The 20,516-nt window shown below is 38.1% G+C and overlaps 1 protein-coding gene across 1 annotated transcript; it reads left to right on the top strand.

Moving 5' to 3' along the window:
- The first annotated feature begins 915 nt into the window (after window positions 1–915).
- On the top strand, window positions 916–19,318 carry LOC137996556 (radixin-like). The gene is made up of 17 exons (XM_068842009.1): window positions 916–1,056; window positions 1,410–1,499; window positions 1,649–1,732; window positions 1,845–1,940; window positions 2,368–2,472; window positions 2,562–2,651; window positions 5,395–5,468; window positions 5,548–5,613; window positions 6,044–6,190; window positions 9,372–9,468; window positions 9,569–9,732; window positions 12,390–12,499; window positions 13,056–13,216; window positions 14,056–14,148; window positions 14,894–15,103; window positions 16,891–17,077; window positions 18,631–19,318. Exons 2-16 carry the CDS (start codon window positions 1,488–1,490, stop codon window positions 17,047–17,049), a joined length of 1,668 nt encoding a protein of 555 aa, XP_068698110.1. The 5' UTR covers window positions 916–1,056; window positions 1,410–1,487; the 3' UTR covers window positions 17,050–17,077; window positions 18,631–19,318.
- Window positions 19,319–20,516: the final 1,198 nt, after the last annotated feature.

Below are 20,516 nucleotides of genomic sequence, written 5' to 3'. Positions count from 1 at the left end.
AAGTGAAGCTATGATCTTCGCAGTTATGAACGCAATTTTTACAATTGCGTAGAGAAGCCTGAAAAATTCAGGACTTCAACGGGGTTGAATTGTAAAAATTGCGTTCATAACTGCGAAGATCATAGCTTCACTTGATTTCATATCCGCAGTTCATAAATGATTCATTTCATATACCATTTCATTATCACGTGTTTCCGGGCTAGCACTGTCATGCTAAATTTGCTGCTTTTTAGGACAAAACTTGGTAAAAGTTTAATTTAGTGGTGTAGCTCGCAGGTACAACAGTCCTGACAACCCACTGACAAGATATGAAATATATTTATTGCCCAAAGAGCTATTCATATTTATTTTTTGACAACTTTTTGAAGACACTGTCTCCAAACTTGAAAACACAGGCCAATTTTTTCAAGTTTCAATTCATTTCCATCCTCTCCATCCTTGGCTGCAGACAACAAATGGTTATTGGCAACAAAAGTCAAGTGAAGCTATGATCTTCGCAGTTATGAACGCAATTTTTACAATTGCGTAGAGAAGCCTGAAAAATTCAGGACTTCAACGGGGTTGAATTGTAAAAATTGCGTTCATAACTGCGAAGATCATAGCTTCACTTGATTTCATATCCGTAGTTCATAAATGATTCATTTCATATACCATTTCATTATCACGTGTTTCCGGGTTAGGAACGAGAAAAAGAGCAAACATGCTGCGGAGTTCGGACTTTCGCGCCGATTACCGATTGCACACTCACGTAAATACAAAACGACAAAAATTTTGTAGTATTGTATGTTTTCGGTAACAAGAAGCCGTTGATTTTTTGGAAATGTTATTCTGGTATACAGCTGGGTAAATAAAATTTGGATGTGCTACGCACACGCAGGGGACTGGGAATTTTAGAGTCCCGGAAATAGAACGCTGTGCACTGATTTTGTTCCAGAGGGGGATTCAATGTATTGCTTTTCGGTCGAGGTTCCCAGAAGTTACGCCCATCCGTGGTGAAAGTCTCGAGTAAATTCGGTCTTGTTTCAACGGTATTTCAGCTTTAACTTGTTCTGAGAGGTAAGAGAGATTGAACTCACGCCCGTTAAGAACTTAATGCATTATCTTGGAGCTTTTTGGTTAGTTACTTAGGCAGTTGTACCTTGTATTTTGAAACTGACGATTCGGTACGGGTATCTGGGACTATGCATGACTTATAACTTTAATGAACTGCATTTGTACTTTGTTTCCTGTACAGATAAGCTGACCAGATTTTTACAAAAAAATCTCAGATTTTATTGTTATATTCAATATTAATTTTGACGCCTTTTCCAATCACGTTTTAAAAGAAATATTTGAAAGCGTGACTACTAAATTAGTGTATTGGCTGGATTGTTTGTTCTAATATATTTTGTACTCTTTTATTTTCTCAGAAACATCGGAGAAGACTTTTCCTAGGTTTTGTGTTTGATAGTTTTTTCTGTAGTGGGAAATCATAAAAGTTATTCAAGATGCCTAAAATGGTAAGTTTGAATTTGTTTCAACCGGCGTTAAATTTAGTGGAGCGTTGCACAAGTTTACAGTTGCCCTGTAAGCTATTCGAAGAAAAGCTTTAAAAATATCTTTCGTCTATATTTAACGGATTAAGAGCGATTGTTGTTTTGTTATGTAGCTAAATGTTCGCGTTTCAACTGTGGATGCCGAGCTCGAGTTTGCAATCCAGCCAAGCACCACTGGAAAGCAACTATTTGATCAGGTATTTACATTCTTCGTCGATAGAGACATCGTGCTGTTGCCACTCAAATTTCCACGAGAAGAGAGGAACAGGAGCGTCATTGAACGCATATTTCTAACTCTTGTGTACGTAGGTTGTGAAGACAATCGGACTGCGTGAAATTTGGTTCTTCGGGCTGGAGTACACGGACAACAAGGGCTTTCCTACTTGGCTGAAGCTAAACAAGAAGGTTTGGTTGTCCTTCAGACGTAACATTCTTTAGACTGCTCCAAATAATTGGTTAATGCTAAGGGGAAAACCTGATTCACTTCCTTTCCCTTATAGCCATGTGATTGTTTTTCAGTGAGTTTTTAAAATTGTCATTAATCCAGTAAAATTGGATTAGCAATTTGTTTGGCCAAGGAAACAAAGAGTTGTTTTACTCCAGGGAAAGGCACATTTGAATAACACAAAAAAAAGTGCAAATGCGTATTTTACCTCTATTGAGACTGATCTCAAGATACCTGCATTACATGAGAATCCAATTTTGCTTCCAACTATGTTAGCATTTAAAAATGACTTTTTCTCTGGTTAGGTGAAAATGAAACTTAACTCCATACCTCATTTGAATTTGCATGTAATACATAACAATATTTTGCTTTTCTATACCTTGTCAGGTTCAAAGTCAGGATGTGAAAAAAGAGAACCCTCTTAATTTTAGGTTCCGAGCTAAGTTTTTCCCCGAAGATGTTGCTGAAGAACTTATACAGGATATTACCAAGGTACTGAAAGTGACACTGTGTTTTGTTATGAGTTTTATCAGTTCTACATGTAGAATGGATACTAAGTGACCCTTTTATTTCTTATGTAGCGACTATTCTTCTTGCAAGTGAAGGATTCAATTTGCAGTGAAGAAGTGTATTGTCCACCTGAAACATCAGTGTTGCTGGGGTCCTATGGGGTAAGTTAATGGGGCATGTGAAGGGATAAAGAAAAGGAAAGGAATTTTATTTAAGTGTCTAATCTTCTAGCCCCGTAGAGCACTAATCGGGGACACTGTAAATTGAAATTAACAAGTTAACGCAAATCAAATCAAATTTTGGTTTTTGAGGAGAGGGGAAACCGGAGTACCCGGAGAAAACATCTCGGTGCAGAGTAGAGAACCAACAAACTCAACCCACATATGACTCCAAGTCTGGGAGTCGAACCCGGGCCACATTGGTGGGAGGCGTGTGCTGTCACCACTGCACCATCCCTACACCTGGATTGGGACATGCATGGCTTGAAATTAACAGGAAAAAATCCAGTTGCAAAATCGTGACTCTCCATTGTGTTCTCAGCCGTTCAGCAAAACAAAATATGAGCCCACAATACTTGTGTGTAAAGAAACCGCTGAAAATTACGCTATCTTCAGATTGAAAGAAAATTTGTGACTCGATTGGAGATTACTTAAATGACGAGAACTTCAGTATCAACACTTGCTGTACCAAAGCCAGAGGCTTAAATTTGACATGCACATGCTTGAGAAAGGAGCACTTATTGGGGCTGTTTCAGGGCCCTCAAAGTAACATGTAGCAATAGCATCCTATAATAGTAGCTCATTTTATAACATTGGCATATTATCCTTGTAATATAGCACTTCATTGCTTATTTTTATGCTTCTTGGAAGTGATAGTGCATTACGAATCAAAAACAACTGTAAGGGAACTTCCACATGGTATTCAAAGCCTTGGCATCTCTCTTTCCAAGCCATTATCACCATCATACTGCATGACAATTAAGGCCAAAAAATTACAGAAATCATTGGTGGGTCAAACCTGTCTGAAGTTGGAAAAGGAATGCAGAAAGCTTGTCAACCAAGAAAATTCTAATTATTCTCCACTTCACTTGAAGACCTGAAGACCTTCAAATGGACTAACCTGAAGAGATATTTTTAATATTTTGAAAGAAGAACTTTTTGTGTAGTACACAATGCCTTAAAATATTGCTGCTCCTCAGTATTTATATAACACAAGCATTATATAAGAACTATAAGTATGATGTTGTGTACTAGACAAGTTAGTGAGTAAAGGTGCAGAAAGTGAAAGTTGTGCATTGTGTATCAGCAGTAAAAATTTACGATACCTTCAAAAGATCCTCCATAAACATTTATCGAATAGTGTTTGTTGCTTGCAGTCGTGCTAATTAAAAGCTTTTAATTTTTCCGGCTTCAGTTAACGTTTTGTTCTGAAACTTTCCTCAAGAAACTTTCCCCGTTGAATGTGCTGCGCAACTAAGCCGATCGATGAGGAAAAATACTTTGTGTAAGAAAAGATCAGAGTAACCTGGCTTTTGTTCTATGCTGATTTTTTTTTGTGGCCAATCAGAAGCAGGGAATTCGAAAGCTTCTGGAACTGGTTCGGAAAGAGTAAGTGCTCAGGGGCTTGTGGGCTCTATGAGTCAACACCTGCTTAGCCTTACTGCGTACTTTAAGGATTCCATCACTATTTTTTCCAAAACAGAAATAAAAGAAGATTTGAAAAAAGGCCGTGATTAACCAAATACAAAAAAGAAATCAAGCGAAAAGAAAACATAGTTATAGAAAAAAAAAAAGATTTGATGTCTTTGTCACTGGGATTTTTTTGCTGTGGTCTGTCATCCAAGTATTAATTCCACCCAAACAGGCTTAACTTTGGAAGATACTATTGCATCAATTTATATGTAAATCGGTTATGTAAGGGCTTGCAGGAAAATGACAGTAACATTGGACAACAAAATAAATGGTGAAAAAAAAAAGTATGTGTAATTGCATGGGCCCAAGGGCAATTAAGGATTAATTTCAAGGGTATTTTCAAAGTTTTCTAAAAATTGCCTGAGTCATGAAGCAGCTGGGGCAATTTGGAAAGCTTTAAAAATACAACTGAACTTAATCCTTAATTGCACAAGGGCACATTGCGGTTACATGTTTATCACAAAAAGGGCAACATTATGGAGGAAAGCTCGTACAGTGCTGCGACAAAGGATAATCAACACTCTCCCATTCGTTTAAAGTTCAATTCAATAAATCGTTGCTGTGAACAGAAATAGCCCTTGAAATTTATTTTTAAATGTGGACAAAATAGTAGTTAAATCTGGAAGAAGATTCTCGTGTAACTTCCCTTGCTCTGGATAAGCAACTGTCAACCAGTTGGGATCAAGTAATCATGCCCTCTTGGTTACCAAAAGTGCCCTCGTGATTAAGGCAAAATGCCCCCTGTCTCAGCCAATCAACATTTAGTAATTTTGCCCCGTATGTGATAAAAGGGGTAATCATGCCTCACAGGCTTTGTGAGTCAACACCTGCTTAGTAACAGCACTGTTTGGGGACTCCATCGCCATTCATCAAAAATGCAAAAAGAAGTTACAGAAAAGCCTTTAACAACCAAATATAAAGAAGAAATGAAGTGAAAAAAAAGAGATGAGATATCTTTGTTTGCAAAGATTTCCCAATGGTCTCCCTTCCAGGTACCAACCCTATCCAATAGGGCCTACTCAAGTGAAAACATAAGACTGTTCGTAATAGAAATGCAAAAATGACAACAACATTGAATAACACAATAAACAGTACCAGCCCACTGCACTACCCATATGTACGCAATGCATGCCTATTTTTTAATGGGTGGTCACATCTTTTAATTATTCCAAATTCTTATTTTGTGAAAGCTCTTCAATGTTGTTGGTTTCAGTTACAAGTTAAAAAGGGAGAAAAAGGTGAAAATTCAAATGTTGATTGGAAAACAGTGCGTGTGGTTCCTGACAGGTAAGTGAAATGTTTATCTTTGATGTAAGTTCATTGCCTTTCAAAAATGTTTCAACAAAAGTACTTATTTCCTTTCTAGGCTCATGGATGAAGCGATGTGTTCTAGGATTGAAGAATATTGGGGTAAACATGGCAGTCTGTCCAGGTATAGTATGGACTGATTTTTACTAAATCTTTCAAAGTCTTTCAAATTATCAACAAGGTAGGTAGGTAGGTAGGTAGGTAAAGTCTGCTACAAACCTAGAAGGCCCATCAGGCCGGCGCTTATCTCTGGTTTCTGTAGCATGGAGCGACTAGGAGTATTTCTACTCCCCCCTGGATGGGGTGCCAGTCCATCGCAGGGTTACCCCCAGCATTGGATTCACCGGTACCAATTTATACACCTGGGTGGAGAGAGGCACCATGAGAGTAAAGTGTCTCGCCCAAGAACACAACACTATGTCCCCGGCCAGGACCCGAACCTGGACCACTCAATCCGGAGTTGAGCACACGAACCATGAGGCCACCGTGCCTCCCAAATTATCAACAAGCCAGTCAAAAACTTCTGATTTGCTTTCATAATTTTTTTTTGGTAGAGAGGAGGCAATAGAGGAGTATCTGAAAGTTGCTCAAGATTTAGAAATGTATGGAGTGCAGTATTTTGAAATTAAGAACAAGAAAGGCACTGCTCTTTACCTTGGTGTAGATGCACTGGGGTTAAACATCTATGAAAAAAATGACAAGTAAGTGCTGTCCATGTACCCTTTGACTTTGCTTTGTAAGTTCTGCTTGGATGAATGTTCCAGTGTGCCAATTATTATGACTGTGTGATCAGCTTTACAGAATATATTGTGGCAACATTTTAATAGTTCAACTGGTCATGCTTTTAGTGTTAACAAATCACATAATGTGTAATAAAACAGAACAACCGCAGGGCTCGAAATTAACGAAAAAATCGAGCCGCATTTTGTGACAAGATACGAAAATTTAGTCGCAATTTTGCAAATTTTAGTCATAAAAAACCGCCGTGCTGCATTGTGTTGTCAGCGGTTTAGCAAAGAAATATGAGCCCGCAATACTTGTGTGTAAAGAAACCGCTGAAAATTGCGAATGATCGAAGGAATGGACGTAACATCGCTGCTAAATTGCTCTACAATTGCGCTATCTTCAGAGAAAATTCACAGCGAGAAATAAAATAGTTTTGTCATTTATTTATTTATTTTAGCAAAAGTAGCAGTAAAGTGGCAACTGCTAACCCTTTTGTTTCGAAAGAGCGAAGATGACAACAAGTTGCAAATTTGCAATTTCGAGCCCTGAACCTTAAGTTAACGTTGATCCATTAGCCCATGTTCAACTGTACCTGTGTAACAAAAAAAAGCAGGATTTGAAATCCAGTCGCAAATTTGCAACAATGTACAAAAATTTAGTCGCAATTTGCAAATTTTAATAGCAAAGTCGTTTCACTGTTTTGTGTTGCCAGCTGTTTAAGAAAACAAAATATGGGCCTGGAATACTTGTGTGTAAAGAAACTGCTGAAAATTGCAAATAATCGAGGGAATGGCGTTGTGCATGTAAAATTGCAGCTAAATTATGCCACAAATGTGCCCCATAGCTTCATTTTTCTTTTAAGCGAGGTGATGAAAGTTCATATTTTTGGGCAAACCCAGGCAAGTTGTTCGGTCGGCAACAAAACTAATATGGTGTAGCACTTTTATTTTGCATTTTAATCCGCAAAATAAAAATCCCACAGAAATATCATGCTACATGGTAAGGTGATGCGTGTTTAAACGTATAATGCTTCAGTGTCCCGTTTTAAATGCATGAAAGTTTATGTAAGTCTGTAAAAAATGCAGATATAATAGGTGCGGTTACACTCACCATGGTAAATGCCATTTCCCACGGTAAATTATCCCACGGTGCCTCACACTTGGGATTTAGTATACCGTGTTAACTAGGGGTCACACGTTACGAAGATTACCGAGGTAAAACGAAATCTCACGCAATTCATTGGCGGGAAATTTAATCACAACTTCATCAGCATAGCGATTGGCTCTTGTACCTCGGGCATCAAAACACCCTTCCAACTTCCCACGTTAAATGTCATGGGCGCTTCCACTGATCTTTTTGACGTATCCATGGATATTTAACACGGGAAATTTACCTCGGGAAGCGTCGGTCACACTACTAAATACAGTTTCCCGTGGTAAAAAGGCAATTTACCACGGTAAAAGTGCCCCGTGTAACCGCACCTAATTTTTGCTTCTTTCTTCGCTTAAAGAGACCAGAATGTGAAGATTATACAAATCAGTTTGATGTGTAGCACAATCACCATACCCAATTGGGGGTGACTCAGAAACATATCCAGATTTATTCAGTTTAACGTCTTCAATAAAGCTACATTTTTGCTGAATGCTAAGGTTATCCTTGTTGATTAGCATACAGGGTGTAAAAAGGGTAAGCGACTTTCAAATTGAAAGTCTTCAAAACCATTTTTCATAAGAGAGAACACTTCTGTGGATTAACGGACAATAACCAGTGATAACACGCAGTAAATACTACATATGAGCCAAATTTCAACAGTTAAAGTTTATTAAAACACATTAAAAAGATTCAAAATTCCGTAGTTTCCTTACTGTAACGCTGTGTTTTGGAATTCTGGCGCTCACTAGGTTACTGTTTGAAACAAGTCTTCAATTGATATCTGTAGGTTCAAAACCATCTCAACTAAATGCTCATACCTTGTGCTTTAACTTACAGAAAAATTAGTTTGAGGGATCCACTACGAATGGAGAAATCACTTCTAAAAACAGTCGCTACGCTTTTTCTGTTCCGCAATTACGCAATAATATTTTTCGAGACCACTTCTTTCAATGTTGCTCCTGATCCAACCAAGGCATAACTGAGTTCCAACCAAACATTTTCTGAATGCCCACAAGTTCCCCTAGCTATTTCCACAGTTTCGTCATCGTAGCTTTCAGGGTCGCAAAAATATTAGCCTTTTACTGAGTCGCTACGTTTTTTGTTTAACATGCTGGGCCATATTGAACCAGGTCTTGAGTGCCAGTAAACATCACAACCTACTTCGCAAAGAAGCCATGATTTCCATGTGCTTCACAAGGCTTGGTAACCTTTCCTCTATGGATATTATTGGGAAGTCCACAATGTCTTTTCAGGGGCAATTTTCAGGAAATTGAGAGAGGCATCTGCTCTGACTGCAAATTGTAAAGTGGAGCCAAGAAATGGAGCAGAAAGCCAGCGTTCATGGTGTCAATAGAACTAAATGAGGGGATACTATCCTCCATGTGGTGATAGCTTTCTGTTTTTACTTTTTATTTGCCTCAAAATTGACTATCTGTATGAAAGACCACGCCTGCAAGGGGTCATGGGTAAATCAAAAATTCAGTTTTAACAGACCAAACTTTAATATTTTCCGAACAATTAGAAAGATATGAAATTCTGGGTGTGAAATAAGCCTAAATAAGTGATTTTCACCCCAATAAACACAATTTCACAATTTTTAGGTATGTTACAGTAATGGGTACGGTGATCATGCTACTCATCTTTGTATTATTGTTTATCCATGGTTGGGGAAGCGCCTTCCTCTGAACTTTGTGAAATTTCTTGGATGTTGGGGTTGGGCACTTAAAACAGCACTGTATGTGCTTATTCAACTATCATAAACAACATAACCAAAGTTGCTAATAGTTATTACAATGCAGGGTCATCAACCCAAAAGAACCTACTTTCTTAAGATCAGCACCCCATAAGGTGATGTGAGAAGAGCCTTAGCAAAGACTAAATGTTTTTGAGATACCAGTTGTGCGAATGCTATGGCTATCTCTGTTAATTATCATCATGAAGTACCACCTTGACTAAAGAGAGAGAGGCTGAAAGTAAGTCATCTTCTCTGTCTTTTCTTTTCAGGCTTACCCCAAGAATTGGATTTCCCTGGAGTGAGATAAGAAATATTTCTTTTAATGACAAAAAATTCATTATCAAACCAATCGACAAAAAAGCACCAGTAAGTTGACATGATTGAGTTCGATTTGATTTCATTTTCCTTTTTGCTGTGATAACTTGTTAATATTATTCCATGATGTGTGGTCATTTATTTATTGCAGGATTTTGTATTTTATTCACCACGCCTAAGATTGAACAAACGAATATTGGCTCTTTGTATGGGAAACCACGAGTTGTACATGAGGCGCAGAAGACCGGACACAATTGAAGTTCAGCAGATGAAAGCTAAAGCACTGGAAGACAAACAAGCAAGACTTAGTGAAAGGTAAAGGTGCTGCTTCAGTGACCTACATTGGGGGTAAATTATTTTGTTCTTCATCTTCAAGTTCACCTGCTGGTTAACGTGAATTTATTTGGGAAAAAAATCATAGACAAATTGAGTTGATTTCATCTTAGAGGCATGAGAATTTTTCAAAGGTTCATGATTCAAATGGACTGTATAGTATGTGGGATACAAAGAAGTTACAAGTATGGTCGGGGCTGTGGTGAGTGCACTCACCTCACAATGTGACACGTTCAATTCTCGTACCCCACACGATAAGTGGGTTGAGGGTGTGTTGGTTCTCTACTCTGCTCTGAGGGTTTTTCTCCAGTTTTCCTCCCTCAGAAGAAAACAGCATACAGCTGATTCCAGCTGGCTGTAAGCTGCGCTCCAAGGTCATACATGGACCGTGTAGACTGGCAACTAGAGGTGCTATAGTATGCTTTCTGTTTAACCTTGTTGAACTGTGTCATTGCTGTATTCAGTGACGATGATCAGCAAGATGCTTTACATTTCAATAATTGTTATTGTGCAAAGACTACAAAAAATCTGGTAACTGGTCACCCAAAAGAACATCTGAAAAGCTAACTAATAAATGATTTATTAATCTTAGTTAATTTTGAAGAAGTGCTCTACCAACCAACTGTTAATGGCTGATTGTCAGTGAAATGTTGGCCAACAGACTACCAACAGACCAATTCAACGGTACAAAAATAGTGAACTACTGACTGGCTACTGAAAAACCAATTCTACTAGACAAAAATAACAAATTCAAAACAATATCAAATGAGCTTATCAGTTGTGTTCCACAACAGTCTACAAACCAAAAACATTTTGTCATCTTTTGAAAACAAAAGACTCTTTAGCATTACCCAGTCCAAAATAAGATGTAAAATTATTTAGAGTTAGGGTTAGGGTTAGAAGAAGAATATGGTTAGAATATTCAACATGAGAAATTACCATTTTGATATCTGCTGTTCCATCAAAAACTTCACTTGTTTTCTCGTGAATTAGCAGAGGATTATAGGGTGATTTGGAAAGGATATCAACATCTTTTTCAAATTGCCATATAATCCTTTGTGCCTCTTTTTATACAATAAAAACTGCTCCTTTAGGAGCACCAAAAGTTAATAATCAACGATAAAATAAAACACACATGAAAAACTTTCCCACATCTTGACAAAAATTAAGGGAGACTGGGCCTTAGATAAAAAAGTATGCAAATTACAACACGGCAGCCAGTAACACAGTCGCAAAAGCTTATCAAATGACTTCTTTTTTCTTCTTTAATTTTTAATTGAGGGTAATAAGTCAGGTAAATGGTTAAAACACATTTTCAGCCACTAACTTACTGAGAGGCTACCAACAACTCCTTAACAGGTAACCAACTGTTGGCTGACAGTTGCCCAACACTTTCACCAAATACTTTTACAAACTGTTGTAAAGTGTCAGCCAGCTGTCTGCTGATAGATGACCAACAGCTTTTTGGGGGAGCTCTCAGCTGGCTAAACTTTATTAGCTCACCAAGATACATTATCGTGCAAAAATAACGGAAGCAAAAAGCTTTTCCCCGTGAATGTTCTGCAAAAAAGGGATTTTTTTAAAATTACCTTTTCAAGTGATAATATGCCATTTTACAGTTGTTTGCTCAGTGACCTAGCCTATGAATGGCTGTGAGGCTGCCGGTGACCTTATCTTGATACAGACCTCGCTGCTTTTATCATGTAAATTGCGTTGTTGCAATTCTAATTAGTCTTAATCGAGAAAAGCACAAAGGTTTGTATCAAAACAGGGTCACCGGCAGCCTCGTTTCCATTCTTAGGCCAGGTAACTTAGCTACAACTGTAAAATGGTCTATTCGCAGGAACAAAGGGTGATTTTCTGTCAAATTTTTCATACTTTGATGAAAAGTTGCGACCATCAAGCTATACCTATTGTAGCTTGTGAACGGAGTCAATTTAAGTTATCGCATAAATTCAGTAGGTTCTCAATCTTAGAGAACACAGGCAGCTCTAACATTTGAATCAGGTACTTTTACAATCCTATTTTGCTGTACAATGGTTTTATCTTGTACAATTCAAGAACTTGGAGTAGATCGCCTTTTTCATTTTTAAAGGCTTTCTTGGTTTGGATACTGTTGCCAACCAATTTCAGCCAGGCAGAAACATGGCTTTTGTTTCATACTACATGTACCACTTATTGATCAGACCATCTATGGAGATATTGAGAAAATCCTGGTCCTGTTTGTTGCACTTGTAATCAACTTGATTGCCTTCTCATGCTGTTTTACTTGCTCATAATGTGCAAACTCTTCAAGCTCAGCTTCTGGAGATGTACTGGCAAACTGATGTCAGCCTATGATGTTCTGGTTGAAACCATTTGGACCTCTCTTCCTTGGGCTTTCTTAAATCTGTGAAATTTGCTGCAAATTTTCTAGAAGAACACTATACCGCTGAAGACTCTTTTCACATGAAAATTTTAAGTGGGTATTCATTCAAACCAAGACAATAGATGTCAAGAAAATGCCCCAAATTATCACCACATGTCACTGAAAATTCTTGTTGTTGCAAAATTTCATTTAAAAGCCCTGAAGAGGTAGCAAATTCACTTGCATTACTTTTGAAGAATACTGTAAGTTATTCAAACAAACATTCTTTCAGGCACAAACTTGAGACTGAGAAAAGAGCTCGTGAAAAAGCAGAAGCAGAGCAGAAAAGACTTGCAGAATTGGTTAAGAGTATGGAAGAACAACAAGCACGATATGCAAGAGGTAGGAGAGAATGGCTGAATCCGGAAAGTGCACTTAAATTGGAGTAATGCTATACCATCTTTCATGTCTGAGAAAGCCTATAAGAGGAGATGAGAGTAAAATCAAACTCTCTCCAATTAAAATTTTTATTTTGAAATTCTGATTTTGATTGGCTCAAGGTTAAGTTTAAGTTGCTGATGTGAGTGCAAATCTTTTTCACTCAGTGAATGCAGTGGAAGTGAAAACAAAGTGTTTACCAAAGTTGACCTTACATGGGAAAAGGGAGTATTAATTAATATTAATATTATTTCAAGCTACAATTAGTGGCAAAAAGAGTCGGGACGGTTACACAGGATGGGCCTGAAAAGAAAGAAGTCTTAAAAGGGTGACTTTTGCAACTGATTGTAGCTATGTAAATAAGAGAACGAAATATGATTGACAGTTGTGTAATGGAATTCCCAAGTTCAAAGCGAACCTTAAGAATTTAAAACAAACCACCTGTCAAAAGTTTTGTGAAATGCAAGTTGTAAATGAAATTCAAATGTACTCACGCTCTTTAATGTGATATTGTTACTAGAAAGGGAAGAGGCGAACAAGAAGGCTGCTGAACTGGAGCTGAAAAGGGAACAACTTGAGAGTGAAGCCAAGTTACAACAGGACGAAATGAGGAGACAAAAGGAGCAAATTGATGATATTAAAACGAAATTAGCTGAAGATGAGTCAGAAAAAGAGATGCTGGTAAAGTTAAAAATTGGAGAATAACTCATACACCTTATTCCAAAATGGCCGCTGATTTATGCAGATACAAATTGGCCCTTGTTGCCTCGTTCAAGATAAAATATTCTTTTGAATTTTAAGCTTAAGAACGAGGCATCAAGGGCTTATTTGAGTAAAAACAAAAGAACATTTAAATGGCGGCCATTTTGGAATAAGGTGTATTAGAAACATTAAATGAGGGCACTAAAGTCATAAAAAGTAATGCACAGAAAGGTTCCTTTATAATGGAGGAAAATAATGTTTAAGTATAAAGTTTTTTAGAAATACCGAAAATCTTTAAGTGAAAAATAGAACAAAATCATTATCTTCAGTCTAATGCTTTTTGCATATTTAAATACTAAAACAAGGTTATTTTCTGTTTTTGTTTTGCACCAATGTTTTGCGCCAATGTTATGGCCAAGGGCAACAGTTTATGCTCAGTCTGACTTCTATCAGCTGTTGTTTGGAGCTTTTACAAATGCTGTTTTTAAAATTATTGGACAAAGAATACCAAGTGACAAGATGGAAACACATTTTTCTCAAAAAGTTTAGAGTTCAATACCTTCTTATCGTGTACATGAGAGTCAACGTCAGGTTCTAATAAAAAGGGTTGTCTCAACATATTATGAGCTGGGAGTAACATGAAAAGTAAAAATACAGGCCATGCTTCAAAGCAGCCTGGAACTCGGTTTTGCCTTAAGGTATAGGAAAATTTTGCAATTGTGTTTAAAGAGGATTAAACAGAAGAACAATTTATTTAATGTTCAAATTCTTATGAAGCATGCAAGGATGTTATGTTTTGACTGATTTGTATCTTGAAGATGAAAGAGCTTGAGGAAAAGGTTACAAGATATCAGGAGTTAGAGGAAGAAGAGAAAAAAGCAAAACAAATGTCTGAAGAAGTCCTGGAAGAGGTAAAGACCCCATAAAATTTAATACCTAACCAAGTGAAGTGTTTACGGCACTGATTATATAAGTGCACGTTTTTTTACATAAATTGATAGTCTGTTCAGTTTATTACCACCCCTAAATTGTCAGTTGCTTTCCTTCTGTTGTGAACAAAAATGTTGATATCAACTTGCAATAGGGTTAAAGGTTAGGTAATATACAGTATATTGGGTGGCAGAAATTCAACAACTTCATTTTTGCTATCAAGGAACCCTGCAGTGAAGTCAGCTTTAACACATCCAGATACTAAGATGCAAATGTAAATACAAATCTGATCAGTTGAATCCACTGCCAGTTCCAGTTTTGTCTTTTTGCTCAAGAAACCAAAGGACTTGCCAGTACTGTGTTGTTCTCTGACTGGTGATTGCAGTAAGGCGAGAAGCACTGGACCTATGAAACCTAACATGAAATAATGTTTACATGTATGATGTACATTTCGGTGGCCACTCTGTGGAAAGTCGTGTTGTATGTTGTCTTGGGTGGTCTGTTTAAACAAGCAGAAAGGTACACAGAGTTATGTGATGAATGTAATCTGTGTTTCACTACTCAGTTGTCTGCCACAGAAAGTTGTTGCATCTTGCAATGTGATTTCACTCTTTGTAACAGTCTTGCAACTGATTGACCCTTTGCAGCAGTGGCAACAGTAGTGTTTACTTTTGCTAGAAGTTACAGTTACAGTTAAATAAAAATAATGTTGGAATCTGTGTTTAGCTTAAACAACAAAAAGAGGAGAACAAGAAGCTCCAAGAACAAGCTGAATCCCTCCAAGAAAAAGTTCTGGTGCAAGAGAAAATTGAAATAGATGAACAGGACACTACGGCTGAGGCAGATCTGTCCTTTGAGGGAATTCAAGGAGATAGGTCAGAAGAGGATAGAATCACTGAGGCTGAGAAAAATGAGCGCCAAAAGAAAATGTTGCAGGTGAGTGTGGGACAAACTAAAAGTTTGTGATTCATGCACAGAGTGCACCACTTTGCATAGCAGCGAGGTCAACCAGGGTGTTCTGAAAACCAATATCAGTAACGTTGTGTTCCTCTTTGGAATCAAAGAGGAACTGCTGGTCCAAATGGCAAGAAAGTTGTTGCTTTTTTTTTTGGGGGGGGGGGGGGGGTCTATGCGATAAATCTCGGAGGGATTGATAGCTACATGCGATACAAAGAAATTAGGCAAGCACTTTTCTACAACAGATTCTACGAAAGTATGTTCCCTTCATTTCAAGGACTGGAAGGTTAATGTACGTTGATGGAGTAGTTCCATCCATGTTTGCTTGGAAGAGGAGTTCGCCGTGAAAGAGGCCTTCACCACGACCAAGGGAATGGGAAACCTTTTAAAGCTCGAATAACGCCAGATGCAAGTTTAGGTTCGTTGGCATACTTTAGAAACCGGAGAAAGCACGGATTGTATCAAGTGATTCAGACATGGAAACTGCATATTTGCAGTTCAAGAAACTATCCTCACCTCCCTCGCTTTCATGTTCTGGTGCTAATACTTTCCCAAGATGAATTTGGTGTATAGAGAACCTTTGGCCAGGAACATAAAGGACAAAAATGAAAATTTCTGTGGCTATGGGTGATTGTTAGAGAGGTTGTGATGGCAGGAATCGGATTGGAAGCAGGACGCTTTCATTTTAGCTTTAAGTGGGTAGTAATCAATCACTTAATCACTTTATTAACGTGGTTGGTATGCTTAGCTAAAAGCCATTGCAAGTCCCAAGAGAAACTGGAAAAAATGCTTTTGCAAGAGTATTATGGTATTTGTGAAATTTTATGTATAGTTTAGGCAAAGTCTTGATCAAAGCAATATTGCCTAAGGTGATTACCGAGAAATAGAACTTGTCATCGATTTCCGATGAAACTTCATGCACTGTGGTAAAAGTGAAATAAAAAAGCGTGGTGACCGTGCACGTTTCCATGGTACGACGCTGGAGAATACGACTATTTGAGCTACTTTGACAATTGCCGCGCACCCCAAATGGTTGGCAAATTTAGCGCAATTTTATAAATGTAATCCAACGTATAATGCAGAGCTTGGTGCCATTCTATGGTTTATTCAAGTACGTACCAGTAAAATTTATTTGAATGCATTTGTGAGTACGTACCCAGTGCTGGAAATAACAGTCAGTCATCGAACATTGTACGACCAAATTTTGAAAATGTCCGGCCAATTTCACATTATGATCGGACATGATGACCGAACATCTCACCAGCACAACTTGAGTTATCTTCTTCAAGGTGTTGTCAGTCAATAAATTATGTCCGGTCCAATTTGTCAAATGTCCGACCAAAATGAAGATCTGAAAGGACATGTCCTGTGAATAAAGAAAAATTATTTCCAGCACTGCGTACCTAACACTCCCAAAATAGATTTAACTTCAGTGTGGGCTGTTCCATTCGTAATGGTTCCTTCCGTACAATTTTATGAAATTTGCCAAAAAAACTGGCCACAGATTTTTGCTGATTTTTCCATTACTCCATAAAGACACCGTTCGCAGCAAGTATATAAAATAAAAAATGGGGGTCACCTCACCTGTTCAGAAGAAAATAGCCATTCCTTGACGGCTTGGCGTCAATGAAAATCCGCCATTTTATCAATGTGCCCGCACTACTAGGCGCGCTAATGACGCAATGAATTATGTTCTGTAGGGTTGCGCAGTGCAAAACCAGGGAATCACAAAGTTTTTACTAATTGACAATATTTGTTTATTTTAGCAACTGCAAGAAGATCTTAAGAATGAAAAGAGAGAGCCCTCAGAGTATGATATACTCCATATTCAAAACCAGAAAGAAGGACGTGACAAGTACAAAACACTCAAGCAGATAAGACAGGGCAATACTAAACAGAGGGTTGATGAATTTGAAGCAATGTAACAAAAGCAGCAATCTGTGTTTCTTCAAGGCAAGATAAAATCTTTTATTTCAAAACTATCAATAATTACTGGGCTGGTATGAACTTTTCCCAAATGAATACAGCAATAATAACATTGAAATTCGAAGAGTTCATTTGATGATAATTGTCAGGAAGTTTGATCCTTTGTCTTCTTGATTATGAAGGGTGTATGTGAGACTGGATATTTCCAACAAACGTATGAGTTCTTTTGCAAGGATGTGGTGTAATAGCGTCCTGTCATCCGTGGATGCAGGCATGGCATAGTGGTTAGAGCACTGTGGCCCAGGGCTGATATCTGGACTCAGTTTTATGTTGGTTGGTTTTTGGTTCTTTTCGTTTCGGACATGCTTGCCAATAGCTTAGGACGAGCCTTTATGCTCAGGAATGCGGCGTGCGAAACTAACAAAACCTGCGTCACACAGGTCACATGTAAATTTGTAAACAAGGCGCTGTTGGTTCACCACTGGTAGCTTAAATTCTCGCAGTTTAAGATCTCGTTCAATCTTGTGACTTACAAAAACAGGCTGAGCGGTGATGTGAATTTTCTGGCTCAGGTCTTTAAGTTGATTCCGTAGATTATCAGCTGAGGCTTGGTCTTTAAAATGGAAGAACAAAGAGGGCAGTAAAGCGAGTTATTGTTGAGTTAATAAGCCAAGGGAGCATGGCATTTCTCAGTTTCCATGGCAAACTTAACAAGGGAATGGCAGTTGCTAAGAATCTCAAGAAAGTTATCAGCTAATGTTTTGTCACGCCTTATGGTTAACGTGTCGTTCACATATCTTCTGTAATATGTGGGCATTTTGCCTCCACGCTCAAGAGTTTCTGCGATGCTGCACATAAATAAAAACGTTGGCTAGTAAGGGCCCAAGGGGGGAGCCCATAGTGACACTATCGGTCTGTTCATATAGTTGGCCATTGAACAGAAAAAAGTTGGTCCTTTGTTGCAGCAAACAAGATCTGGTCGACCATCTTAATGAAGTGGGACCAAGTCTCAATGCACAGGCTGATTCAATTCGTTCTAAGGTTTTTAAATAGTTCCTGCAAGTTTTTAACGCCCCCATTTTTTACAATCTGAGTTTCTGCATGTTTCTATTGTTTTTAACGCCGCCCTTTTTTCAATAGCTTTCATACGTTTTACATTTTTTTACCCTATTGTTTCTCTTCAAATATATGTTAATATTTTATTCTCATACTTGCTTGATAATGACCGAAGCGCGGTCGAAACGTTGTTTTTTACCGTTAATCTTTTCTGAAAACTGAGAAATTTTATCAGGTTTTCCGTTCTTATGAAAACTTGTATAATTTGATTTGATCTCCTTTGATTTCATTGTGATGTAATTTCATGCCATCCAAAAAGCATACAATGAAACAGTGCAATAATCACGTAAAACTGTCCAACAACATAAAGTAAATACAGAAAAAGGGAAGAGAAGCATGGATTGACACAAATGGACAAGATATAAACGGATTGCATTTGGGTAATGTTGAAAAAAGTGGAAACTGGAATAAATTAAACTGCTAAAAGTAATATTCCTGTCGGATTTCTTCTTTATTTTTTTTAGACAGTAGCAGCAGCGCCTGGGAAGAAATCCCTTAACATGATCAACAGTAGAAGATGGGAAAATTTTGATTTTGGCTCCTCTACTCCTCTATATCAATCAATAATCAATTTTGTAATTTGTAGGTACCATTTTGTTGTTATTATTTTTTTGTAAGAACGTTTATCTTGCTTGTGAACCAAAATTCTGCATTGGAGGGGCTGACTATAAAGAAGACTTTTGTGACTTTTGTCATCCTATCAATTGTAACGAAGTTCAAAACCAGAAACTTGTCCCACGTTCTCTTTTTACCAGTGGTTAATGACTCTAAGAAAGGATTTCTTCTGTTTCGTAAGTTTTGTAGTTCCATTCTCGATCTAACCCACTGTACAATGTAGGATTTGTATGTATCGCAAATACTAGTATCTTGTGAAATTTTTGATTTCTTATGCGGAAGACAAATTAAAGAATTAGAAAGGCCTGTGAATAAATGACCAACGAAGCTGGACAAACACTTTTAGTCAATTAGTACTTAGCTATTTTTCTGTAATATTGGTGTAATTATTACAGACGAAGGCCTAATCAGTTTAACACACTGGAGAACATTGGTCTTGGCTTTGTGATTGAGGCACTCAATTTGAATACAATCAGTGTTATGTTGTCTCGTTATCAGTGAACAACGAAATGAAATAAAATAAAAGCGTTCTCTTTTTGTTTGTTGTTTGGTGAATTTTCCTTGTTTTTCAGACACAGTTTACAACTCTGGTTTGGAGTATATTTTTACAAAGGTACTGTTAAAAGGTTATCAGGTCGTTTCGCTACCGTCCAGGGGCCCGTTTCCCGAAAGTCCTGGGGTCTGTTTCTCGAAAGTCCCGAGAACTTTTCGGGCCCGAGAAGCCAGTTGTCTAACTGCAATCTGCTTATTTTGAAAAGTTGATCCTTTAACATGTTTTTAATGTAAGAAAAACTAAGAGGATTGCTAAGTTTGGTTGCTTAGAACCTCTGCGTTGTGAAGATATAAAGGGAATTGTGGCACCCGAAATAGGCCCGAAACGTTTCGGGACTTTCGAGAAACAGGCTACTGGACGCTTTTCGGCCCCGAAAAGCCATTTGTGAACCTGCCAACCGCTTTTTAAGGAAAGCCGATCTTTTAACATGTTTTCAAGCAAACTGCATGACTGAAAGTTTGTCGACTTCATTTCTTTGTGGCACCCGAAAATGGCCCGTAAAGTTTCGGGCTTTCAGTTCGATAAACGGACCCGAGGCCCGGATTACTCGAAGCATGGTCAGCTCTATTAAAACAGCGAATCTATAGGTTAGTGCTAACCTGGCTTCGAGCAACAGTCCCCAGTTCGCTAACAAGCGAAGTTGTGTGATTGTGCGACCTATACCCCGTTTAACTCCTAGAGGTTTTTGCTCTAAGTATATTAATTTTAGAGTCTGCGTAAAATGGCTGCTTTCAGATGAAATGTAAGGGAAGTTCTTTATTGAATGCCATTCAGTTCAGATAAGAACTTTGACTCCGCTCGTCAGTTTCGCGTCTGTTTTGACCACTGTTCCGTCAGGTTCTTCTTACTAGGTTGATTTAGCGAAAGAATAGGAACGGGAGAACGCGCGGAATAGTCTGGATTCTACTCTAACCTGAACTAATACTGATGGCCATTTTTTTGCACGCGCTGTCGTCAACTGATGTTCCCGTTCTGTTTCGAAATCAGCCTAATAGGCTGATTTAGCAACAGAACGGCAACGTCAGTGGCGACGTCGCGCGCAGCAAAACTACCAATGAGAATTTAGAATAGAGAAGAAAATAGTGGAGTCTATTCTATTCTGAATTCTCATTGGTGTTTTTTCTGCGCGCGCCGTCCCCACTGACGTTCCCGTTCTGTTGCTAAATCAGCCTAATAAGCCTG

The sequence above is a fragment of the Montipora foliosa genome, chromosome 3 (assembly GCF_036669935.1).
Source record: "Montipora foliosa isolate CH-2021 chromosome 3, ASM3666993v2, whole genome shotgun sequence".
In the NCBI taxonomy this organism is placed as follows: Eukaryota; Metazoa; Cnidaria; class Anthozoa; order Scleractinia; family Acroporidae; genus Montipora; species Montipora foliosa.
This window is presented reverse-complemented; position numbering and strand designations above follow the sequence as displayed.

Excerpts from the sequence above, each read along its gene's own strand:
- LOC137996556 (XM_068842009.1), top strand. Across the intron at positions 6,191-9,371 it reads ATCTATGAAAAAAATGACAA|GCTTACCCCAAGAATTGGAT; the intron begins GTAAGTGCTGTC and ends TTTTCTTTTCAG. Across the intron at positions 12,500-13,055 it reads ACAAGCACGATATGCAAGAG|AAAGGGAAGAGGCGAACAAG; the intron begins GTAGGAGAGAAT and ends TATTGTTACTAG.